This window comes from Hippocampus zosterae, chromosome 4 (assembly GCF_025434085.1).
Source record: "Hippocampus zosterae strain Florida chromosome 4, ASM2543408v3, whole genome shotgun sequence".
In the NCBI taxonomy this organism is placed as follows: domain Eukaryota; kingdom Metazoa; phylum Chordata; class Actinopteri; order Syngnathiformes; family Syngnathidae; genus Hippocampus; species Hippocampus zosterae.
In genome coordinates, this window is record NC_067454.1 from 8,817,118 (window position 1) to 8,842,743 (window position 25,626).

A 25,626-nucleotide genomic window follows, 5' to 3' on the forward strand; every position below is an offset into this window, starting at 1 on the left:
TGTCATTCGTGTAACCGCATGGTTTTCCCCATAAGAACAGCAAGCAGGATTTACTGAATTAAAAAAAAAATGCCACTGCACAAAATGAATACTTTTTTTCCCCCTCTACCTTACATTTAATCGCCACCACAGACTCCAAAACAGTGTGACAGGTGCCACGCCACTGTGAAGCTAATTGATCTGACAGAATGCACCCAATGGTCAATTTGAGCACGGTATGCAGCATTGGATGTAGTATCATCCAGGAACCTATGCAGTGAATGGTGTGTTTCTTTTAAGTGGCATTCATTCAACTATTCGGGGTTCAGGTTGCAACTTGTTCCCGAAAGCGCAATGACATCCCCGCCTGGCAGCAAGTTGCGCTGGATGTGTTCGTGGTTTGAATGTTGTGAATGACAATAATGTGTTGTGCCACAGACCTGGTGGTCTAGAGGTTGTCAGTGTTCATAAAAAGACAAAGCACTCAAAAATGGTTGTCGCGGAGGCTCCCTGTGACTCAGCCCACTCTGCTGCCTTCCCCTTGCGTCGCTTCGTATTGCTGCGGTACAGCAGAATGTGACTGCGAGCACGTACAGCTCTCCTCAGCCACCAACTGCTCTGCTCCATTCACTCCAATGTTACATCATCAGGCAGCAGGCACTATGGAGGCAGACGGTAGAGGACTGGAACCCCCATCATTACCATTTTAATTAGATGGCAACAAGAGAGTAATGTGTCATTGTTTTGTGAGGTTATGCAACCAGAGTCGGTGTTAAAGAGAAGCGAGGATGCAATGCACCCTGCACATATTTCTGGCTTTTTTTTTATTGTTGTTTTCAGTACGCCTTGAGGCTTGTGTTTTTTGAAGGCGGATGCCTGAATTAAAAGATTGAATAATCTGCCTGGGAAATGCATGGTGAACTGAGTCTTGTCAATGGGTCCAAATGAATTGTTGCCATGAGCAACCCAGTGGGGTGGCGAGGGGAGAACGGAGTGTACTGTACATGCGCAGTCTGGTCTACAGTGGATGTCGAAAGTGTAAAGTATTTGGGTTTTTGGGGGTGTGGGGGAAGAGACTATGTAAAATAATTACGTTTTCTTTTTCAAAATAATGAAACTAGCGCTGCACGGTTTAGCGTCAGTAAAAAAAAAAAGTGCTGCGATACCACACTCACCATTTAAAAACAAAAGATATGTAACAAAAATGATGTGTTACAAATATAATAATGCAAGGCTTAAAATTGTCTGAATTGTCTATTTTCAGCCTCCTGACAAGAATATTTCATTGATTTCTGTGTTCCTTTATGAAAGCAGGTTATCTTTTGTGTTTAATCAAAATAAGGCTTTTGCAAACATTCTACTCTTATTTAGGACAACAATGACTGGACCAGAAACTAAATCAATTTCAAAAGGTTGGTGAGTACAAGCTCCTTCTTGTGAGGGTTTTTGTTTTGTTTTAATCACCCAAACAGTACCAAATGCAGAACAAAAATTGGTGAATGAACAGTAATCGGAGACCAATTGTTTTTGTGATACCCTTAAATGCAAAATAAAATGTTGTCTGATTAATTGATGGAATCATTTGATCGTGACAGCAACTGTGTCAACACAAACATTTTAAATCACGCTCAGGTGTTCGGCAATTTACCTGTAATAATTTTTCTTTAATTTCTGTTTTTATAACTGGGAGAAGCCAAAATCTAAATTGTGGTTCCATTTTGATTGATTTTCCAGCTCTACTACCTAATGTTAATTTCTATTTGTCCAACAACAAATAATTGGAAGATCTGTGTTTCCCATCTACTCTATGATACCACTGCTTTTACCGATGACTTTATGTATTTATTTTTCCTTGGTATCGTTTCAGTAACTGTATTGAGTTACTCTCTACGTGTATCGTATTTAAGTCAGAATTTTGGTGCTGTGACAACGTTAAATGTAACCTGGCTTGTTCAATTGAAGTGAAATTGAAACAAATGTCTGGGTAAATTGCACTGGTTGGCTGGGCGAGTACAAAGAAAACTATTCACTTGATTATGCCACGTTTGTTTGAATGGCACAATTCAATCTTTTCAGGCTAGTAGTCTTGACACTTTTCCTCACAAAAGCTTGAACCTGATTTCCCAATTTGCTTGCTGATAGGTGAATGTCCTCCTTCATTTTTATTGTTTTTTGCTCAGGTTTTTTGTTATGATTATCAGTACCTGTTATATTTCAACATTGTCTAATTTCTCAACAGCACAGATATCTGACTTGAACCCAGATTTGATGCTCATGGCACACTATGCGATTGCCATTTGTTATAAACTCATATTGCAAGAACAGCTCAAGTGTCCAGCCAAGTATACCAATGACTCCAAGCAAAACAAAAAAAAAAAAAAAAGAAATCTTATTGAAGCGGTGTCTTCATTTTGTCCCTCAGGACCTCTCCAGACTCCAAGATAATCGCCATGCCTCAGCCAAAGATTGTCGACATGGGCTCTGCCTTCATCCAGACGCAGCAGCTCAATGCCGCCATGGCCGACACCTTCCTGGAACACATGTGTCTGCTGGACATCGACTCCAAGCCCACCACAGCTCGCAACACTGGCATCATCTGCACTATCGGTGTGTCTATGTATTGCATAGCTACACAGTGGTTCTATCTATTGTGACGGTGAAGTTGTGGGACAATATGTTGTGTAAATCAGAAAATTCTCCTGCAAGAAGGGAAGACTATAATGCCATGTTGTTATCCCTCTATCCATTCATTGTCTTTTTTAGGTTCACTTTTGAGTACAGTAATTTAAAAATAATAATGTATTCCAAACCATTGCCATACTAAGTAATAACTGTTTTTACAGAAATGTGGACAATCTCGCCCCCCCCCCCCCCACACCCCAAAAGTAACAAACCTATGATCATATGCGTCAATAATGATGTCCAAATATGTAAATCATTAATTGAACCTACTGGTATTTCTTTCTGCAGGATTACAGAGCATTACATTAAATTGTGAAATTCGGCCTTGCAGATGACTTTCTGATGAGAATTCTTCAGCTTTCAAATTTACTGTCCAAAAGTAACTTCTATGCTACTATGTACCGGTCAAGAATAAAATGACACTTTTTAGGGGAACTGTAAATGCCTGATGCAACAGCTTCACCACAAGTTTGAGAAAATACTGGCATCATCAGCAGCAGAATTACTTAAATCGCTCTTTGGACACGCTACTCTATTTTTTTCAAATGTATTTTCCCTTTTTCTTCAGGGCCAGCCTCTCGTTCTGTCGACATGCTGAAGGAGATGATCAAGTCCGGAATGAACATCGCACGCTTGAACTTCTCACACGGCACACATGAGGTGGGCAGTTTTATCACTTCCCTCTTCGGCATGTTTGAACCCAGCGAGGGTGAGGCCAACTGCCACTGAAAGGCCATCACGTTCAACCTGTACAAATCATTTCAGTCCTTATCATAGGTGTGTTCCTTTCCTTTTGAAATTTTTTTTTTTTTTTTTGCAATATTTGCTTTTTGCAGCTTGGCAAACATTGCACATCTGTGGATACAATGGCTCCTCGTAAACCGGCATGTATTTATGATGAACGACAACACGGTAACTTTAAAGACAAACAGGCAAGACAGATTATCAACGTCATCATATTCAGGTGGATATGATGCAGCCAGACACAGACTGTTCAAAGTGAAAGCAAGGGCAAACATACAGATTGGTATTTAGTACAATGAAGCAAATCACTTGCTCACAGTCAGTCATAATGTAGTTTGAATATGTATGTGAAGAGTTTGTGTTAAAAAAAAAAAACTATGGAGTACCTTTTGTGACACGTAAGAAACTGCGAATAAGCTTCAAAACGAGCTTCATTTGCATCTGACTTGTCTGGGAACCGACCTAGCACAAACCTTTGCAACGCTTTGCCCTTTCATGATTTTTTTTAAACGCTTACATTACTTATTTTGAGAAATAACACTTTGGATCCTGATCATTTGAATTAGGCGCGGTCCAAATCTGAGTTTGATACCTGTGCAAGTGGAGCCTCTTGCATCGTCCCCCTACACATTTTGCAACCTTATGAGCATTTTTAGCAGGAAATTCAATCACAGCTCACTGTTCCTGACGGTGGTGGTGTTTCCAAAATGGTTGACTGGAAGAGGACAGGCTTAAACAAGACCTTTTTTTTTCTTTCAAAATAAATCTTCACGCAACTATTTAAATGAGAAACTGTGAAAAAATTTGAATGTTTTTCAACACAACTAAATGAACAAATATGGGGACTGGTTGAATGCAATTTGCCTCTTTCATAGGAAATAAAACAAATTGAATGAGTCTGTTTCATTTGACAGTGTACAACAATGTTTTAAGGTGTTTGAACATTCGGAAGTGCCATGCAAGTGTAAATATGCACGGTTAATGATAGTACATAAAACTGTTTCCTGTGTACTCAACCTTCTCTTCATTTCATTGAAAATGTTTCAAGAATGTTGGGTGGATCCTTTGAGCGTTCACATTTGAAGGGTTGGGTTAGCTTTTTTGTTTCGGCCTCGACTACAACAGGTTTGTGGCACAATTGTTCATTTGTTGCACTCTGAAGACAAATTCTGAGAGAGACACAGACCGATTTCTGTTCTAACCCTGATCTCATCGTTTTATTAACAAGTTGCTCTAGCGTTAGCCGTCTTTGCCTCAGTATTTCTGAATTAAACATGCCACAATTAACAGCGTGCTGGTGGAACATCTTCCTCAATTATTCTCTTGACATTACAAGGGGTTGGTGCTGCTGGGGAATTAACAGGAGACATCTCAGAGCTCAACCTGACAGGTGTTTTATAAACTGGAATTAAGACATGTTTTTTTTTCTAACCTCATTTACCACAGCATCAACAGACTGTTCATAGTTGTACTGCACGATCAGAAGGGTGTGGTGGAAAAAAGGTTAATGACCGCACTGGCAGTCATTCCTCATCCAGCATGTATTTTGATTGCCGCAGTTTGTGTGTTTTATAACTACCGGTATGTTAAAAAACATGTCTGCCTTTGATGATTAGTTCACGTTGGAACTTTTTCCCCGTAGTACCATGCTGAGACCATCAAGAATGTGCGTGAAGCATGTGAGAGCTTTGAGCCAGGTAGCATCCAATACCGGCCAATCGGAATCGCCCTGGACACCAAAGGGCCAGAGATCAGAACTGGCCTCATCCAGGGAGTGAGTACAGTGATGTCGAACGGCCTTGTTGGTTGGCAACTCAACTTGGAAAAACACACCAGTGGCACTGAGGACTTCTGTTTGCTTTTAACAGAGCGGCACGGCTGAGGTAGAGCTGAAGAAGGGCAAAATGATCAAAATCACCTTGGATGACAGCTACCAGGAGAAATGCAGCGAAGAGATCCTGTGGCTCGACTACAAGAATATCACCAAAGTCGTAGAACCCGGCAGCAATATCTACATTGATGATGGGCTCATATCTCTGCAGGTCAAGGAGATTGGTAAGATTTGTTCATATTTTTAAAAAACAAATACATTCATCAGACGCAATGCGAAAATGTATGTTAATGGAAAAGTACTGACATGGGGTGTAAACAACATTCCGTGCATATGGAATATAAATTTGGCTTACGGTATAGATTTGTCATCATATCAATATCAGTATATTAAAAACCAGAACAATGCTTTGATTGTCAGTATACTTTTGACAGAACTGTAGTTATAGCCACGTCACATTGGAAAGTAAGCAACTATGGACATCAATTAGATGCAGATCTTATCACAACTCCTTGGAGAAGTTCGTCTTATTTAATGAACTCGCCCTTGTCCCAGGCCTTGATTTCCTCATGTGTGAGATTGAGAACGGCGGCACCCTGGGCAGCAAGAAAGGCGTCAACCTGCCTGGCGCCGCCGTGGACTTGCCCGCCGTCTCCGACAAGGACATCCAGGACTTGACGTTTGGCGTGGAGCAGGGCGTGGACATGGTGTTCGCCTCCTTCATCCGCAAGGCCGACGACGTCCACGCAGTCAGAGCTGTGCTCGGCGAGAAAGGCAAGAACATCAAGATCATCAGCAAGCTGGAGAACCACGAGGGCGTGCGCAGGTGTGTGCCATCAAGTTAAGGCATGGTTGTGTTGTTCAAATATCAGATTAGCGAGTTGTCATTCTGAACATCCAGTGATGTGAACATGTTGCGCCCTGGTGGCCTTGTAGTGACACTACACCCGAAAGGCAAACTACGCCATCTTCTGACGTTTTTGACTAATTGCCATTTTGTGTCGTCTTCAGGTTCGATGAGATCATGGAGGCCAGTGATGGCATCATGGTTGCCCGTGGTGACCTTGGTATTGAGATCCCCACTGAAAAAGTCTTCGTAGCCCAAAAGATGATGATTGGCCGATGCAACAGAGCTGGCAAGCCAATCACCTGTGCCACTCAGGTCAGATGTTTGAATGCCTCTTCAGTCAGTGCTGTAACATTTCTTGTGGATCCATTAGTGCTCTGTTAATGTTATTACAGTAGGGGGGGGGGGGGGGGGGGTTGTTGTTTTTTTTCAAATAATTAAACCTGTCAAATGATTTGTCTTCAGATGCTGGAGAGCATGATCAAGAAGCCGAGACCCACTCGCGCCGAGGGCAGCGACGTCGCCAACGCTGTGCTGGACGGGGCCGACTGCATCATGCTGAGCGGCGAGACTGCCAAGGGAGACTACCCTCTGGAGGCTGTGCGCACGCAACACATGGTCAGTTCACATCAAAGGAAGACTTGAACCAACACAGTTAACTCCTCTATAACAATTAACCCCTCTTACTAATTGAAATCTTGTCTCGCATTAATATTTTTTTCAATATAAAATGAAGGTCAGTAATGGGGACAGCTAAAACATGTTCGTGAATGCAGCATCATACACGTAGGTCTGTCCTCGGGTATTCATAAATCGACCTTTTTTGGTGTTCTAAAACACTTCATTCCTAAACTGTTTACTCCCAAGTTATGAGGCTGTGGACTTCAAAGAGCACTCAGGCCGACACCCTTGCGCATAGACATTTGGGGGCACTAAATACACAACCTGTCTAGACAGGCGCAAATTAAATGGAACTTTAAACATGATGTCATTCTGCTCGTAGATTCCCCTAACACACTCAAATTCTGCTAGCACGTGTGTGATTTACAACATTAATACAGTCTACTATATTAATATTCATACAGGCCAGCAAAGTTGACTATTGGTTACTGACAGTTTTGTGGTTCTGGGTCTGTTTGACTCTGGCCCCTGTGCTAGGTTTGCATGTTGTCGTTGCTGTGTTTGCGTGGGTTTTCTCTGGGTATTCCGGCATCCTGCCGCATTTGAAAAACATGCAATTCATTGAAGACTCTAAATTATTCATTGTTTCAGGGAGATTTTGAATGCTTGTTTATTACTATCCGCCCTACAATTGGGTGTTGGCTTGTGCAAGGTTTATGTAGCCAAAGTCAACTGGGATAGGCTCCAACTCTCCTGCCACCCAAATGAGGACAGTCATTATGGAAAATAGATGGATGGAAGACACATCTTGGACAGAAACAAATTGCATGCACCTTTTTTAACTCGCACCGTTTGCAGCTTACCGCTGTAAAATCCAGTGCTTCAAATTGTTGCAAATGTAATTATTTACTGTCACCATCCATCACTTCATTTCAAATGCTGAGTGATGCAGCAGTTTCTATTCTCCTTGAATGATAGAGCCCCCCCCACAAAAAAACAGTCTTTTTATTCATCTCCAATCCCGATATACTGTATCCTCCATAATTGCATGGACATGTGGTTTTAAGAATTATGAAGCTTTCAACCTGCCCCACTTTTTAGGCGGCTGTCTTTTTCTGCCTTTTTGATAATCCGAATCACACTACTTACTGCTTGCGTGAGCATGTACTGTTGCGTTAGAACCATTGGTTTCTAGAGCCCCTTATAATGAATCAAGCAAAGGTTTGTGGTGATTTTTGTTGTTGTTGTTAGTAATTGTCTACTGTCTCTCCCCCCCCCCACTGCACACACATTCCCTTTATTATTATTATTATTATTATTATTATTATTTAAATCCATCTATCTTCATTATCCTACCTGTGTGCGGTGGTGGTTTGCTCCTTGCTCGTTGCATCCTGCCCTCGCTCGCTTGCCAGATTGCTCGCGAAGCCGAGGCGGCAATGTTTCACCGTCAGGTGTTTGAGGACCTGCGTCGATCCACGCCGCACTGCAAAGACCCCGCCGAGGCCATCGCCATTGGCGCCGTCGAGGCCTCCTTTAAGAGTTTGGCCTCAGCCATCATTGTGCTCACGGGCTCCGGAAGGTAGGGCAATTGTCCTCGTCGGTTGCGGCGCTCGTGTCGGCAATGAGAGGAAGAGCTAGGGCCAGACAGGAACTGGTGGAAACTTGGGGACAGGCTGGCAATCACATTCACAAATCTGCTGGTTGGTTTTGTTCATATTAGTTGACCTTTTCAACATGATGTCACGTGTACTTCCAGGTCGCAGAAGCCCCCATGGTAATACTTGAAAACATGAAAGTGACCACTGTAAATGGCTTGAGTGATCTTTGTAGCCGTCTTCTCTCCCACTCAAGTTTGAATAGATGCAGGATGTTTTGTGAGGTAACCTAAATTGTTTGGAGGGGAAGGTTTCGACAAAATTAACATGAACATTCTTTCCTGTTGTTTCACTTAATGGTACCGATGTGGTCTTTGGACGGTGAAATTGATAATGCACAGTAAACTACTCAGTTTAAGCATTTATTCAAACAGAACTTGCAGTGATGATGGAACACCAATGCAATCTATATCATATTTTTTTATAATGGATCTGTTTTTTACCTGGGCCTGAACCTTAATTGTACTTATTTGTTTTCCAAACTGGGCAGATGCTAGCTTTCATTCGCACTGACTAAAGTAGCCCTGTTGGTTGGCAAGCTAGCTGTTATGTTTTGCTAAATTCATCAAAGTCTGTTCCTTTAGAGGTGGATGGATATTATGCCACTAGGCAGATTTGCTTTTACAACTATTTGACATTCACACCTCACCCACAGGCTAAAATATATATATATTTTAAGGAACTTTGGCAGGGGGGAAAAAAAAGAACTATCTGGCACTGCAACCTCAAACAAGTTTTTTTGCATTCTGCCACCTGGAAGTACCTTGCCACTTATATAAATAGATATTTCTTTTTGCAAACCTTATGCAAAGGTCTATTTAAACACACTTAAGATGGTATACCAACCAGGAAGACTTGATGGGTTGATTTCAAGCCCTTCCCAGATGTGTGAATGACGTGCGTCTGTGATAGTAACCCCCGCTCCTTCCTCAATTGGTTCCCCCGGGGCTGGCTTAGATCGCCCGCGAGGCAGAAGCAGCCACTTTCCACAGGCAGCTGTTTGAGGAGCTGAGGCGACACTCCCACCTGACAAGAGATCCGTCCGAGGTGGCGGCTGTCGGAGCTGTGGAGTCGTCTTTCAAGTGCTGCGCTAGTGCAATTATTGTTCTCACCAAGACTGGGAGGTAAGACATGGGACTGTTCCTTGTCATCTCTGGTAAGTACACTATATGAACTAGTTGTCCATATAGTGTGCGTGGGCGCGCGCGTGTGTGAGAATGAATGATTGCACTGTGATGTAGGTGAGAGAAGACAGCAATTGACAGCAAGTTCACGTTTGGAAATGTGTGATTTAAAACACTCCTTGTGTTCTAAAATGCTGCTTTTCCACTGCAATTTGTTCACCAATCGACATGGTGCAACTCAGTATTGACTTGAAAGTCCCTGGTCGATGCCGTATGAGGCGTGTAAAACACTGCTGGTCACTCATTGTAATAAATTGTAACAAATAAGCATAATCAGGCAAGTAATTACAGAATTAAACTTAAATTTTTCTGTGCCTTTTAACTCAGTATTGTACATCTCCCCCGTCCCCCCCAAAAAAGAATGAGACTCAACAGTTTCCACTTTGCTCCCCACAGTCTCCTCTTGTATTTCTCCTGACCAAGAAGTTGATGCAGGCCACCATTGTCTGAAGCGTTCAGTGAAACTTGTTTTTCCTGGTTTCAAGCTTTCATACGATATTATTTTAAAGTTGGAAAACTGAGACATGTAGAAATGAGCCAGTGCTGTACAGTTTGGAAAAGTGGCATTTTTTATACTTACAACTGAACAGTATTGTTATTTTTGAAATATGCTTACCTCCAGTATATTTTTATTGTTTTTTGCTTTGCAGGTCTGCCCACCTTATCTCCAGGTACAGGCCTCGCGCCCCCATCCTGGCCGTAACCCGTAACGCCCAAACTGCTCGCCAAGCTCACCTGTACCGTGGCATCTTTCCGGTCCTCTACACCACTCCCGCCCATGATGTCTGGGCCGAGGATGTCGACATGCGTGTCAACTTTGCCATGGATATGGGTAACGCTTTGCTTTAGTGTTGGTTATCCCTGAGATGCATTTCATATGTTAGCTATGCAAGAGTGGAACATAGTGGAGCCTGAAGCTCTGAGATAACATTCACATTGTCAGTATAAACTAGCAAAGTAGCCGCGGTACGCCAATTATGACTTTATTACTGCTTTATTGGAGGTTAGTGATGGACTATGGTGCGTTTCAATTTACAAATTCAGGTTATGTCAGTGCCGTAGGGACGAAAGTCGGTCAGAAGTCAAGGACCAGCTGTAGTTTCTAATTCATTTCTGAAGCAGCCTGAATTGATTGCGCTATCAGTTGGTGTCATGACATTCATGGGTGCCAAGGGCTGCACAATTTTGTGGTGGCACTAAATATCTGAAGAAAAAGAGGCAAGTCAGGGGAATAACTTCGGGGGGGGGGGGGGGGGGGGGACTGTTGTAATGGAGCATTATTGCTTTTTCATTACAACAGGCGGTGGATGTAATGCGTGGTGGCATCAACTGAACTGTACAAGCCTCTCGCAGCATGTGGGGTTACAATACAATACAATACATGCTGATTTATATAGCGCTTTCACAACAGCGGCAGTTGTAACAAAGCGCTTTACAAAACAGTTAACATAAAGTAAAATAATAAACACAACACATAACATAGAACACGGACAATCGTGCAGTCCTAATCACTTTTCCGTCACACACTTTGTTGTTTGAAGCGGTTTGAGATGAAAGAGGAGAGAATCAAAGTGTCCTTTAACCAGTGGATCAGAGACGTCATGCTCAAAATGTGCACACGTCGGCTACAAGCTAAGTTTCAAAGTCAACAAGAAGCTGTAGCATCCATTGACGAAAAAAGAGATTGGTTCACTTCTCCTGTCCCATGGAAATCCATTTCAATTCCAAGCGGCGACTCACGGTTCCAAATACGCATCGGCGCTCTTCGCCAACGCGCCTCTCTCCTCATCCTCAACTTCAGCGGCCATCCATCCAGCCGCACCAACGCCAACTGTCCAACAGCGCTGACATAGCCACTGAACAAATCAGGGTTGTGAAAAATGCTGCCCATTACTGGCGCTAAAAACACAAGCGCCCCAGGTCTGTCCAGCACCGACAGTCAATGGCGCCGACATTCCTCCCAATCAAAATCTGTGCTGGTACAGGCGTGCTGCCGAGAAGGCGCAATCACCAAGCACAGATACTGCTCCTTTGACGAATGTCGTGGCCAAAAAGCGCTGAAAACAGTCCATATCAGGTCCACACAATGAAACAACAAACAACATGTGACAAAACAAAAGACAAAAACAGCAAAAAAGAACAAAAAAGCAAGGCTCTTGAAGAGCACTTGCCGAAGGCTGCCTACTCGGGCGCGATCTTGGAAAAAAAAATCGTTGTTGTGCGTAGCATTTCGCAGCCAGTCTCGGCTATTGTTTTTTTGAGACCTGGCAAGTGTTTTTTTTTTCCTTGCGAAAATGTTTTCCCAAGCTTCATCCATTAGTCCATATGACTAACCATTATTGCAAACTATTATGGTTGTTGCATATGCTGTATTTTTATGACTTTGGTGACGGCTGGCTGGCTGGCAGCTCTGTCTTGCTGGTCCAAAACCAGGAAATGTGTGTGTTCAGTGGAGCTCCTTGCTGCATAATACGTGTTTATATGAAATCGAGTTGTTTTCGTCAGAAGGAGGCTAAAAAGTATTTTCCACAACAATATTTAAATTATCTCCATGTATCTTTAACCGCGAGCCGCTATTTGTTAATTCTCATGGGAAGTTTCTAATTTTGGAAAGTCCCAGAACCCTACTGCAGATTACCGGTACACAAAAAAGCTGTGTTGTGAATTCATTCATTCATTCATCTTCCTAGCCGCTTGATCCTCACTAGGGTCGCGGGGGGTGCTGGAGCATATCCCAGCTGTCTCCGGGCAGTAGGCGGGGGACACCCTGAATCGGTTGCCAGCCAATCGCAGGGCACACAGAAACGAACAACCATTCACACTCACACTCACACCTAGGGACAATTTAGAGTGTTCAATCAGCCTGCCACGCATGTTTTTGGAATGTGGGAGGAAACCGGAGCACCCGGAGAAAACCCACGCAAACTCCACACAGGGAGGCCGGAGCTGGAATCGAACCTCTGCACTGTGAAGCCGACGTGCAGTCGAATTCGATTGTTCACATGCAGTACTCAAATGTAACAGCAAGTGGCGCCTTTGGATAGCGATAACCCATGCAGTCCACGTCACAAGGATATATTCTGGATGTTTCCTCAGAGCTGTGTTGGCTCATTGTGTTTGCTTGTGCTTGTGTGTAAAATCCAGGCAAGGTGAGAGGCTTCTTCAAGGAGGGTGATGTCGTCATCGTCCTGACTGGCTGGCGTCCAGGCTCTGGTTTCACCAACACCATGCGTGTGGTTCTGGTTGCCTGAACAAGGGTCCATTCACTCCATCTCGGCCTGTTCTGTTGTTAACACTCCACCATTCTTTCCAACAGCTGCTGCGTGAACTATGAAACATTATAGGCAATCAAACAACAGTAATCTGAGACCAAAACCTCACGACAACCATTCCGTGTGGGCGTCAGTGGTAGTTTTGCAATGTTCACTTCCTGTGTCCATTCCTTTCATGAGATATTTCCCTCCAAGAAACCAGTCTTTATAGAACCAATCAGATACACGCCTCAAAACAGAAGCTGCTGTATTTATTCACTCGAGATGCTTGTATTAAACGATATCTCCCAACCTATTGGCAGATCCTCGTGCTTGCGCGTCGCCACACTTGTTTGGGTGACGCCGCATGAACATGAGCACCCTCTTCTTAACGAAACATTTCTGGCCAAATAAGCGAACAAAATGGCGTCCTGCCACGCCACCCAATATAGATCATCGTGTCAGTGTGTGGAAGAAGCGTCTTTTATGCTTTCACTGTGTGTAGCACGCCATAGCTTACTCTTTAATGTGTAACAGTCTATTGTACTTGACTATTATGGTGTTTGGGTTTGGGAATTTCAGTTGTATTTTATCTAACTCCTGAGAGTATGGATGTCTGCTGTCAGAACTGGTTACTGTATTTAAGTTAGATGTGTCATGGAGTCTCTCGCATATAGTTGATCATGTCTAAATTGGCACTTAAAGTCTCACTTAAAAAAAAAAATTAAAATGGCACTTTGGAGGGGGTTGCGATGTTGGCCTCAGTGGATGATGGGTAACGAAAGTGAGGAACTTTTCTTTGTTAGGTTTTTTTTTTTTTTTTTTTTTTGCTCCAAAGTTGTCGTTTGGCAAGCTTTTCATTGTTACACTGAGCGATGTGAGTGTGAAGAGGTCATGTGTTGCTTGGTTGTTGTCACCAGACAGGATTTCATCAATAAAAAGGCAAGTACCAAAACTATATTTTTGTAAGTACTTTATTTTCATAAGACTCTCATTTTTTTTTTCCAAAATCATCCAAGGAAAAAAAGTCTTTAAAAGGGTAAACTTCATTTTGAAATCAAGACATTCACCCCTAAAATAGAACTTTCCACAAAGGAAAATTCAGTCATACACCACTCCAACTTGTTTAAGAATGGCCTCTTTGAGTTCAGCCAGAAGAAGAGATTCTGCATGAGACATAATGGGACACTCCTTCATTCCTGCAGTGGAGAAAAGATGGGCAGTCATCAACCAACAAGCTCATACGCAGGCAGTTACGTTTGTAAAGGGAGGAGTGAGTTCTGGCATTTGTTGGGAGGGGGGGTATTTCGTTCTTATTTGACTTAAAAAAAAAAAAACATTCAATATATTTTTTAAATCTAAAAACTTAGTATAATAATGTTGCAGCGTAACTTTCAATTGTGTTTCGTTTTAATACACAGGACAACTTTAACCAATACCTCGAGTCTTCTAGTATTGCCACATGGAGTGGACTCGTAGTTGGCCGTTTCCCGATCTGATTTTAATATCGGGGAAAGTCTTCTGACTACGATAAACATGCATTTCATCAGCACGAGTTGGTCAGCTGAGTTTTCTTGAAATGCCCCAAGTTAAAATTCATATTGCTTGAAATGCTACCAGGTCCACATTTTGGGGATGATAAGAAAAATTGTCTCAAAATGTGCACATAGTTACTTAACACTGGACTAAAAACTGTTTTTGAGCGATTCCCAGAAATTACGTAGGGCTCATGGACAGAACTCACTCACAACCCTTGCTTTGTCGTCTGCGATGTAGTACCTTTGAGCAAACATTGTCGGACCTCTTCCGCCTCGTAGCGCAACCCCGTGCTATGAACAAAGTTGAGGGGCAAGTGAGGCTCCGGGAGAGGGTACTTGGTCTCCTTCCCATTTACTATCATGACTTCAGGACACCACATGTGAGTTGGGAACTGAACAAGAGAGTCACACGGAAATAAAATAAAGTTATTTAAAAACAAGCAAACCAAAAAAAGCTTAACACCAGTCTCTGTGAGTGGTGACAAGCGTGGCTTTGTGTAACCTGAGACTTAGAAAACAGGATGGCGGTTGCATGCAAATTGGCACAAGTGCAGTCATTGTAACATACCCGGATTAACCCCTTGGTGCCCACCACAATGGCATCGTTTTGGAGCTGCAGGCCTGAGGAGCTGGTAAACACGGCCATCCGGTTATTGGAATACTTGAGCGTGACCACCAAGGTCTCATCCACTCCTGGAAATAACATTCACATATGAAAACGTGTTTCACAATTCGATTTTTTTTCCTTTTCATTACCAGTAGGCAGAATGACTCCTTCGGTTTTGATGCTCTCTGGCTTCTCTCCACCGTACACCATTGAGGTGAACTGCAGCGGGTAGAGACCGATATCCAGCAGCGCTCCTCCGCCAAGTTCCTTGAGCTCCAATCTCGGCAGAGGCAGCACAGAAAGGCCAAACTCCGACCGGACCATCTTCACATCACCGATCTCTCCCTCGGCGAGCAGCCTCCGGAGCTCTCGGTAGGCGGGGAAAAATCGAGCCCAAATGGCCTGGAAAAGATTCATTCAAGTACGGTAAGAGAAGGTCTTTTTTTTTTTGGGTGGGGGGGGGGGGGAAACTTCACCTCAGTGAGCGTCTGAAAGAAAGACTAAAGTTAAATATTTTCTCCAGGGCCGTTGGTCAGCTTGAGCGTCTCCCAGATGACTTGGGGTGAGAAGCTTTCAAATTTAGCAGATTAACTTTATGTTAACTGTTCTTTTGATGGAGGCGCGGGCACCCGCAGCGGCTCCTCTCTCACCTGTGGTTAAGAGGAAAGCAATTTCATCTGTGCTGTATGTTGCACATGTAGCACATTTGACAAGAAAGTTGACTTGAACTTGAACTGAGCTCATAGCCGACGCATGGGACGTCATGCACGTTTTGCGCATGACGTCTCAGATCTTCATACTTAACATGGACCTCTAGGGCAGGGGTCTCAAAGTCTCGGCCCATACATGCACAGACAAAGTTGTGCTGCTCAAAAATCAGTTTGAGTTTGAGACTTCTGCTCAAAGGAATTCAAATAATTAGTCATTAGCCTCTTTTACACTGCCTGTAAAAACCTTTCTTGCTTTTGTTCTATGTTGCTGTTCTGTTTATATGCGCAGACAGTTTTGAGACTGTGGTATTTCAGTGATATTACGGTTGACCTTATTTTTTAAAAAAAAGTTTCATTTTAGTGGTCTTGCTGCATCACCATGCTCTCCAATTACCTCCATGAGGAAGACGTTGTTCTTCTTGGCACAAGCCAGGATCTCCTTCACCTCCTTAGGTGTCATGGCCAGGGACTTCTCACACAGGACAGGTTTTTTGGCATTCAGAAAGAGCAAACAGGAGCTCAGGTGGGTGGTCTGGATGGTGCCGATGTACACCACATCTGCACACACAAGACAACTCATAGGAGCGCGTGCAGACAAACCACAAGATAGATCTAGCGGGCCTGAGCACTGACCGATGTTGGGATCTTTGGCCAGCTCTTCGTAGCTGCCGTACGCTCGAGGGATGTTATGTGTTTTTCCAAACTTCTTGGCATCCTCTAAGCTGCGGGCAGCCACAGCCACAGCCTGTCAGTGAAAGTCAAAATGTACTTCAAATACATCCATCTATTTCCTATTGGGGATTGTACACTTAAAAGGGGCGCGGGCAGATTTGGGGGTTTTCATTCATAGTAAAATGTGATCTATTTACAAAAGTAAAATCTGGAGAAAAAAAAAACCACTGCTCCAAACCAACCATTACAAGCAAACTCAGACGATAATAATGGTGATCTTCAGCTCAATTGGATGGGAACACGTCTGGCTAGTTTCAAACTGAAATGTTTTCTACAGTGAGGCAGATAAGCTGGCCGTATTCCAATCTCATTCATTCATTCATTCATCTTCCGAGCCGCTTGATCCTCACTAGGGTCGCGGGGGGTGCTGTAGCCTATCCCAGCTGTCTTCGGGCAGTAGGCGGGGGACACCCTGAATCGGTTGCCAGCCAATCGCAGGGCACACAGAAACGAACAACCATTCGCACTCACACTCACACCTAGGAACAATTTAGAGTGTTCAATCAGCCTGCCACGCATGTTTTTTGGAATGTGGGAGGAAACCGGAGCACCCGGAGAAAACCCACGCAGGCCCGGGGAGAACATGCAAACTCCACACAGGGAGGCCGGAGCTGGAACCGAAGACCGGTACCGCTGCACTGTGAAGCCGACGTGCTAACCACTGGACTACCGGGCTGCCCGTATTCCAATCTATGAAGCCAATAAATAATTAAACTTTGCTTAGCACCGCTTTCATCTTCCATATGTTATATGTAGTAAGACATGCAATCTCCATTAGTTAGATTTCAATCCAGTCCAAACATCAGCCTGTGCAGTCCTGCACTTTGTAATATCATTCGGAATAGTTTTTCCCATTTTCTCTGTTTATGTTTATATGATTGATTTCAATTTCAGTAACATTTGAGATACTGCGCGTGCACAAAACTGAAGGAATGTATTTGACGAGCATCCAATGCATGTTGCATGCCAATGATGATATACATTACAGAGACATAAAACAATACTATCGGTAAATGCACCAATATGTAGAAGCTTATTGTTTTAGTGGTATATTGTATTTGCTATTGTCATCCATAAATTTTACATTTCTTTTTCACACCCCCCCCCCATCCCCCCGCAACACATAGTTTAAAAAACATTATTATTAATTTACAACATTAATACTTAAAACATAGGACTTTGTGTTGACCCTTAAGGGCGAGGCACTCACCAAAAACCTGCACCCTTAAAGGAGGGGTGAGAGAATGAAGTTTCTTGGGAATAGAGATGAAAGGGTAGTGGCTTCATGCTTGCAATGTGAGCAGTTTTGTGCGGAGAGTCAAAGAGGAAGGACGAGCATTCGTCTTCTCGCTTCGTCGTTCAGCGCATCTCCACAATTTACATTGTTGCAATTGATTTAAGTGGCCAAGAACTCAAGAGTCCGCCTGGGAGCACTTCACGATGCTATCATCTCGTTTTTAGGACTAGCCCAACACATTTGTTTTTTTATGACTAGCCCAACACATTTGTTGAGCACCAAATATCAAATACGTTTTCACCCCCCCCCCCCCCCCCCCCTCCACGAAAGAAATATATCGGACTATATCGGGTAGTATTTCAATGATGACGGGTTATATTAAACCCCTCTTTTAAAAAATATATTTTGCTTCAGATGAAGTAAATTACCGGTATGCACACGGACAATAGTCTAAACTCCCACTTAGTATTGTCAACTCTCAACTCAGCTCAGCCGTGTTTATAGAGCACTTTAAAACAACCTGCGCTGTCTGCAAAGTGCTGTAGATGGAGCAAAAAAACGTCATACAATAACATACGATAAAAAAATTTAAATTAATAACGAAACTATAAATTAGCCCCATCCGCTGACGTTTCTGAGCATCTCACGGTGGTATTGATACCTGGTGGTCCTCGGGTGGCAGCGTCTTTAGGGCCACCATGAAGTCGTGACTGATCTTGCCGGCGCTGCAGATTCCCCACCTGGTTGCCATTTTCGCGAGTGTGTGAGTGGATCGGAGGGCAGCCGATGACTGTTAAAAAGTCAAATTTGTGAGCGAAGAGTGGGGGTGTGTGCGCGTGTCCTCGAGTCAGGCGCAACAGGAAATTCCTGCCGCCCATGAATGTGATCTTGTTTCATTCAATGCAATTGGCTCTCTTATTGCAAACGTCAGGAAGTGTCACATTTCAAGTTCATTTCATCATCATCATGTGTTGTTTGGGTTTTTTCCACTGGAACTCCGAATGCAGTTTGTGCATTTTGTAGGATGATTGACAGTGAGTCACATGGAGAAGTCAAGCACACACGCACTATACGTGAAAAAGGTGAACGGGTTTCTACATTTACCCCCCCAGAAAAAAATCATCGTGTGCCAAAAAAAGGGAGGTCACGCTTGCACCAATTACACGCACGCACGCAAACGGTAAATTACGTAACATCGAAGAGGCCGAAAAGGCAAAGTGGAAAAATACCGCCCTCGCCACAAAATTCTCTTGTGATCTAATACACGAGCTGTAGAAAACAATTATCCTTGCAAAGTGATAACTTTGCTTGTATTAATAATGTGGCAACAAGAGCTGAAATTGTTTATTCAATTCTGCTCCAGGGAGTGTTTGCATCACACCCCTGGTTTGTTACTGTTGTTGTTCATACTCATAAGATTTACATTCAAGTGATACCACTTTGACGTACTTGTAAAAAGCAAGAGGCTCGGCTGCATCCTATTTGTTGACATTTGAGAGCATCTGTAGCTTCAGAGCGGCAGTTACACTTCCTGTCCCTTACATAATGTTCCATGTGGTAACTCGGAACACTTCTGCACCGCACCGAATGTTCCGTATGGGAAACAAACCAACAAAATCATCTAAAAACAACACTGGCCGAGAGTCTTCATGGGAACAATGCTTGAGCAATGACTAGGAAAGCGAATTATCCGAAGGTGATATAAACTCCACATGAAAATGTTCTAGTGGAGATTGAAATATGGATCCCCTGACAGTGGGCCAGTTGTGCTAACCACTAAATCATCGTGCCGCCCACTTACAGGCCCCTAACCAAAATAATATACCTGTACCACCGCTGTGACTTTTCAAAAGAGACCAACCAAAATGTCTTCTCAAAGTGCTTTATTTCATTACTGTACTGTACTGTATTATTTTCATTTGACTGTACTTATTAGAAACTAATAATACAAAATGTGCAATAAGAGCAAAGATGCATGGATTCCCACATTTTAAAAAAATGATTTGCATATCAAAATGAGCATCCCCCAACCATTACTGTATCTGTGATTGTACCATTAGCCAGCGTCTTGACTGTAGACCACGCCCACCTGCCGACGCACTTCATCCTCCACTTCGGCCAGCATTAGAGAGTCAGCGTGGGACATCACGGGACTCTCTTTCAGTCCTTGGGTGGAGAGAACACCCCACATGGTTCCTATTAGTCATTGTTCATCAACGCTGAGCACATTTGAACCTGTTTAGCCAAAACGTGATCACCCGCTGAGGTCCGTAAACTATAAAAAGCAGATGAGCTGTTAATGTGCCATTTTCTTGAGCAGCATATATTAGTAAATGTTGATCTTCATTTTATTTCATGTTATTTGTGTTTGAGAATATTTCATTTGTCGGGGGGAATTCACTGTGATAAGTTTGGAGGGTTTTTTTTAGGTTACATTTTCAATGTCATTCATGTGAACCTGTTTACACTAAAGTAGTTTCATGCTGTAGAAGCATGATATAGCATGAGCACAAGCGCTACCTCGATGTTGAAATCCACCAAAAGTTCATTTGAGATTTGAGATGTGCGTTTTTAGCCAAAAGGACATAGTATCAGTATCGGTTAAAAACAAAAAAAAAGGGATGACATCAAGAGCTCCCAAGGTTTGTCATGATACCTTTAAGCAAACATTGTCGCACCGCCTCTGCCTCGTAGCACATTCCTGTGCTGTTGAGAAAGTTGAGGGTAAAGTCGGATTCCGGGACAGGATATTGTCTCTCTCGGCCGTTCACCACCACAGAGGTGGGACACCACATGTGAGCAGGGATCTGTACGACAAACAACGAGATGTACCGGTACATGAAATTCCATTTGTGACATGTACATCTATCAGTAACCCTAATTGTAGTCCTTCCAGTTTGAACAGCGTTAAATAAAAAAATAAAAAACAGAACGGGGACTACATATTCCACATTCCTTATAAGCGAGTTTCAACAAGTGCAGTCCTCACACTGGTCGACCTACCCTGATGGTGCCCTTGGTCCCCACGATGACGGCGTCGTTGTCAAGCTCCAGTCCCGAGGAGCACGTGATCACGGCCATGCGGCCTTTGGAGAACTTGAGAGTGACCACCGTGGTCTCATCCACTCCTGGGAACAAATGTGGTGAAATATTTAGCCGAAAAAACCCACCATGTATAGGAAGGCGTTTTTGGACGAAAAAAACCACCATGTATAGTAAGGCATTTTTGGACGAAATTTTTAGCTGAAAAAAACGACCATGTATAGTAACTCGTTTTTGGACGAAAAAAAACTACCATGTATTGTAAGACGTTTTTGTACGAAATTTTTAGCCGGAAAAAAACGACCACGTATAGTAAGCCCTTTTTACCCGAAAAAAACGACCATATATAGTAAGGCGTTTTTGGACAAAAATGTTCGCCGAAAAAAATGACCATGTATAGTAAGGCGTTTTGGGACGAATTTTTTAGCCGGAAAAAAAACGACTATGTATACTAAGGCGTTTTTAGCCTAAAAATATAGTAAGGCATTTTTGGACGAAATTGTTAGCCGAAAAAAACGACCATGTATAGAAAGGTGTTTTTAGCCGAAGAAAAAAGACCATGCATAGTAAGGCGTTTTTAGCCGAAAAAAACGACCATGTATAGTAAGGCATTTTTGGACGAAATTTTTAGCCGAAAAAAACGACCATGTATAGTAACTCGTTTTTGGACGAAAAAAAAACTACCATGTATAGTAAGACGTTTCTGTACGAAATTTTTAGCCGAAAAAAAACGACCACGTATAGTAAGCCCTTTTTACCCGAAAAAAACGACCACGTATAGTAAGGTGTTTTGAGCCGGAAAAAAAACGACCATGAACAGTAAGGCGTTTTAACTAAAAAAAAAACGACCACGTATAATAAGGCGTTTTTAGCCGAAAAAAACCGTGCATGTATAGTAAGGCGTTTTTAGCCGGAAAAAAAATGACCATGTATAGTAAGTCGTTTTTAGCCCCAAAAAACTACGATGTGTAGTAAAAAGGCGTTTTTAGCCCCCCAAAAAACGACCATGTATCGTCAGTCTTTAGCCGAAAGAAACGACCATGATTAATAAAAAAAACAACTCCACTGCTATAGTAAGGCATTTTTGGGCGAAAAAAAACCCACCACGTATAGTCAGGTCTTTTTACCCCCGCAAAAAAAACGACCATCTATAGTAAGGCGTTTTTGGATAAAATTTTTCACCGAAAAAAACGACCATGTATAGTAAAGGATATCTTATCTTATCTTATCTTATCTTATCTTAAGGCGTTTTGGACGAAATTTTTAGCCGAAAAAAACGACCATATATAGGAAGGCGTTTTTAGCCGAAAAAAAGACGAAATTTTTAGCCGAAAAAAACGACCATAGGCGTTTTTAGCCGAAAAAAACCGACCATGTATAGTAAGGCGTTTTTAGCCCAAAAAAACCCGACCATTATAGTAAGGCATTTTTGAATGAAATTTGTCACTGAAAAAAAACGACCACATATAGGAAGGCGTTTTTTGCCGAAAAAAAACGAACATGTATAGTAAGGCGTTTTTAGCCACAAAAAAAACATACCATCTATAGTAAGACATTTTTGTACAAAATTTTTAGCCGAAAAAAAAACGTCCATGTACAGTACAGCGTTTTTAGCCGGAAAAAAATGACCATGCATAGTAAGGCGTTTTTGGACAAAAATGTTCGCCGAAAAAAACGACCATGTATAGTAAGGCATTTTAGGACGAAATTTTTAGCCGAAAAAAACGACTATGTATATTAAGGCATTTTTAGCCGAAAAAAAATGACCATGTATAGTAAGTCGTTTTTAGCGTCAAAAAACTACCATGTGTAGTAAGGCGTTTTTAGCCAAAAAAAAACCCGACCATGTACCGTCAGTCTTTAGCCGAAAGAAACGACCATGATTAATAAAAAAACACAACTCCACTGCTATAGTAAGGCATTTTTGGGCAGAAAAAAACGACCACGTATAGTCAGGTCCTTTTACCCCCCCAAAAAACGACCATGTATAGTAAGGCGTTTTTGGATGAAAATTTTCACCGAAAAACAACAACCATGTAAAGTACAGAGTTTTTAGCCGAAAAAAACGACCACGTAGTATAAGCCCATTTTACCCGAAAAAAATGACCATGTATAGAAAGGCGTTTTTGGACAAAAATGTTCGCCGAAAAAAACGACCATGTATAGTAAGGCGTTTTAGGACGAAATCTTTAGCCGAAAAAAACGACCATGTATCGTCAGTCTTTAGCCAAAAGAAACAACCATGATGAATAGAAAAACACAACTATGCTGCTCTATGTGGTGCTTTAGCTCAGTGGTAGAGTGATGGAGTGCCACACCAGAGGTCAATCCCTGGTTGTTGCAACAATGTCTACTCTTTAACCACCATATAAAACTTACTTGAGGAAAAACACAAAACAACCCAAAGGTTCATTGTGGTGGGTTAGCTCAGTGGTAGAAAGCTGAAATCCCAACTCCAGCGGTTGGGTGTTCTGTTTTCAGTTGGGATTCGGTTCAGTTTTTCGTTATTTTCGTCGAAAAACGCCTTACTATACATGGTTGTTTTTTTCAGCTTAAAACGGCCTCCTATACATAGTCGTTTTTTCGGGTTAAAACACCTTACTACACATCCAGCATGCCTCTGACTCAGATTAGAAAATGGATGGATGGATGGATGGATGGACACCCTCCGGCGTACCGGTCTCTGTACAGACCCCCGTGGCCTTGATGCTCTCTGGCTTTTCTCCGCCATAGACCATCATGGAAAACTGCAGTGGGTAGATGCCAAGGTCCAGCATTGTTCCGGCACCCAGATTCTTGTCCATCGATCTGGGCAAATGCATGAGAGGCTGGCCGAATTCAGCCCTCACCATCTTCACCTCACCAAGCTCCCCTTGAGCGAGCAAACGTCGGATCTCCACAGAGACCGGGAAGAATCGACTCCACACGGCCTTAACAGACAAATGTTTGATTTGATTGGATTTTCACTCAGAGCAAGGTTGCGTACGGCGTAGTCTAAATCTTCAAACGGAGGATATTTTTACAGCCAAGACAAGTGCATTTCGTACCATCAATGAAATAAATGTGTGATGTTTGATTCTTAAGGGATTTAAATGCCCATGCAGATGGCGCGTAATAAATAATGCCTGTGATGCAGTTTGGGTTACATCCTTCCCGTTTAAGTAAATATATACTGTACATCAATAAATATCCAAGTCTGGATGCCACGTTCATTGCCATCAATATCTCAAAATGGGCTGCTGGAGCTACACTTTAAGTCAAGTTTGTTTTGTCTGAAAGCACAAATCACCTCCATTAGGAAAACATTGTTCCTCTTTGCTGAGTCCAGGATCTCTTTAACCTCTCTTGCGTTCATGGCCAGAGGCTTCTCACATAAAACATTTTTTTTGGCATCCATAAAGAGCAAACAGCTCTTCAGATGGTACGGGTGGATCACACCGATGTACACCACATCTAGAAACAGAGTGTGGTTAATTATTTATTTTGTTAGACGACTATCCGCATTTGACCCTGCATGCAAACCGACCGATGTTTGGATCTCGGGCCAGTTCCACGTAGCTGCCGTATGCTGCACGGATGCTGTGTTTTTTGCCAAACTCCTGTGCATGCTCTACATTGCGGGCGGCCACAGCCACAACCTGTTAAAACACAATTTGAGAAGTGAATGAATTTGTTTCAACTCATCGGATTATTTGCAAAACAAAAAGCACAGTTTTAACTTTCTTGGGTTAGATGAGGGCTAAACAGTCGATTGGTGCAAATGTTTATGTGATTGGTTGTTTGTTAATTGACTGGTGACACGGCGGCCCGGTGTGCGAGTTGTTAGCTTATTGACCTCACAGTGCAGACGTGCGGGGTTCGTTTCCGGCTCCGGCCTCCCTGTGTGGAGTTTGCATGTTCTCCCCATAACGTGCGCACTTTACATGATCCCAATCACCAATCTGAACCTTCGACTAGTAATAATGCCACATTATTAAAACAGCCTCGGCATCCGAGTCGTTGATGTGCACTTTGGAGCGAAAATAACTATTTGCAAGAAAGAGAAAACGGCAAACAAACGTCAACCGGTGTTGAACTTTGTTCTGGCGAGACGTCCTGTGCAAACGCTAAACGCAATCGTTGGATTAAGCAATAGAAATGTTGAGTAAACATGTTTTGATTGTAGTGGGGGATTCGCTCCCTGTTTATGTGCTGATACCTGGTGATCTTCCGGTGAAAGAGTTTTCAGGGCCACCGTAAAGTCGTGGCTGATCTTGCCCGCACCGCAAATACCCCATTTGGTTGCCATATTTGGAAGTGTCAAGGGTTGATCTGGTTGCAATAGCAGTACAATGACGATAGGTGGAGACAGAGCTTAATTTATGAACGTACACGAGTGTACTGTATGTATTTATTTGTCTGGTCGTGAATTTTATGTATACCCCCACTGCACAATAAAAGAAGAACGGCTGTGTGCAATTATGTGTGATATATCTATTTTTATTGGTTTATTGAATATCGTGAATTATTTTCTTTTTGATAAATTTTCGAACTTTTTTTTCCTTTCGAAAATCAAGTGAAATCCATTTACACAAATTTGAAATTCATTCAACACTTAAAAAAAACATATTTCGGGATTATAATGATTATTATACCTCAATGAAAATATATTTTTTGCCCCAGATTTTTTTATTATACACTTTCCAGATTCTGATAAGTGATGAAATATTTCTTTAAGTACAATACAATACAATGCAATATAATACATATTTAGGTCAATGTTTCTTCTACTTTGGCACTAACCAAGATGTTCTTCTTTTAATCATAGATGACAAAATAGATTCATACATATTAGATACATTTATTTTAGTTTCTCTCATACAGAAAAAGGTTTTCTTCTCATACATTGCGCAATAGGTCAAAGCATATTTTTGAATGAAGCATATTATTGTGCTTTTACCCATATTTTAAAATCGTAATTCAA

The 25,626-nt window shown here is 42.4% G+C and overlaps 3 protein-coding genes across 10 annotated transcripts in view; 1 reads left to right on the forward strand and 2 right to left on the reverse strand.

The window, feature by feature from the left end:
- The window catches only part of pkma (pyruvate kinase M1/2a), a 323,744-nt gene extending 309,989 nt beyond the window's left edge, over positions 1 to 13,755 (forward strand). For 4 of the 7 annotated variants that reach the window (XM_052064350.1, XM_052064349.1, XM_052064345.1 and 1 more), the window contains exons 2-11: positions 2,402 to 2,586; positions 3,230 to 3,321; positions 5,048 to 5,179; positions 5,274 to 5,460; positions 5,792 to 6,062; positions 6,248 to 6,398; positions 6,549 to 6,701; positions 8,120 to 8,286; positions 10,197 to 10,378; positions 12,691 to 13,755. In XM_052064350.1, coding sequence (XP_051920310.1) covers positions 2,430 to 2,586; positions 3,230 to 3,321; positions 5,048 to 5,179; positions 5,274 to 5,460; positions 5,792 to 6,062; positions 6,248 to 6,398; positions 6,549 to 6,701; positions 8,120 to 8,286; positions 10,197 to 10,378; positions 12,691 to 12,797 — 1,599 coding nt within the window. In that variant the 5' untranslated portion in view covers positions 2,402 to 2,429 and the 3' untranslated portion in view covers positions 12,798 to 13,755. Of the gene's footprint in view, positions 1 to 1,354; positions 1,396 to 2,401; positions 2,587 to 3,229; positions 3,322 to 5,047; positions 5,180 to 5,273; positions 5,461 to 5,791; positions 6,063 to 6,247; positions 6,399 to 6,548; positions 6,702 to 8,119; positions 8,287 to 9,319; positions 9,487 to 10,196; positions 10,379 to 12,690 lie in introns of those variants that run through there. The other 3 variants (XM_052064348.1, XM_052064351.1, XM_052064346.1) reach the window with 3 other exon arrangements.
- Positions 13,754 to 18,508, reverse strand: LOC127600036 (trans-1,2-dihydrobenzene-1,2-diol dehydrogenase-like). 2 transcript variants are annotated; one of them, XM_052064385.1, is made up of 7 exons: positions 18,283 to 18,508; positions 16,286 to 16,397; positions 16,047 to 16,210; positions 15,092 to 15,344; positions 14,904 to 15,028; positions 14,577 to 14,626; positions 13,754 to 13,996 (listed from the first exon to the last, which is right to left on the reverse strand). In XM_052064385.1, the coding sequence occupies exons 1-7, from the start codon at positions 18,370 to 18,372 to the stop codon at positions 13,945 to 13,947; spliced, it is 846 nt and encodes a 281-aa protein (XP_051920345.1). In that variant the 5' UTR covers positions 18,373 to 18,508; the 3' UTR covers positions 13,754 to 13,944. The 2 variants fall into 2 exon arrangements, with proteins under 2 accessions (XP_051920345.1, XP_051920344.1); XM_052064384.1 differs by having other exon boundaries at positions 14,577 to 14,727; positions 18,283 to 18,507.
- Positions 18,509 to 19,487: 979 nt separating this feature from the next.
- Positions 19,488 to 24,982, reverse strand: LOC127600035 (trans-1,2-dihydrobenzene-1,2-diol dehydrogenase-like). The gene is made up of 7 exons (XM_052064383.1): positions 24,862 to 24,982; positions 24,190 to 24,301; positions 23,953 to 24,116; positions 23,341 to 23,593; positions 20,625 to 20,749; positions 20,278 to 20,428; positions 19,488 to 19,787 (listed from the first exon to the last, which is right to left on the reverse strand). The coding sequence occupies exons 1-7, from the start codon at positions 24,949 to 24,951 to the stop codon at positions 19,678 to 19,680; spliced, it is 1,005 nt and encodes a 334-aa protein (XP_051920343.1). The 5' UTR covers positions 24,952 to 24,982; the 3' UTR covers positions 19,488 to 19,677.
- Positions 24,983 to 25,626: the final 644 nt, after the last annotated feature.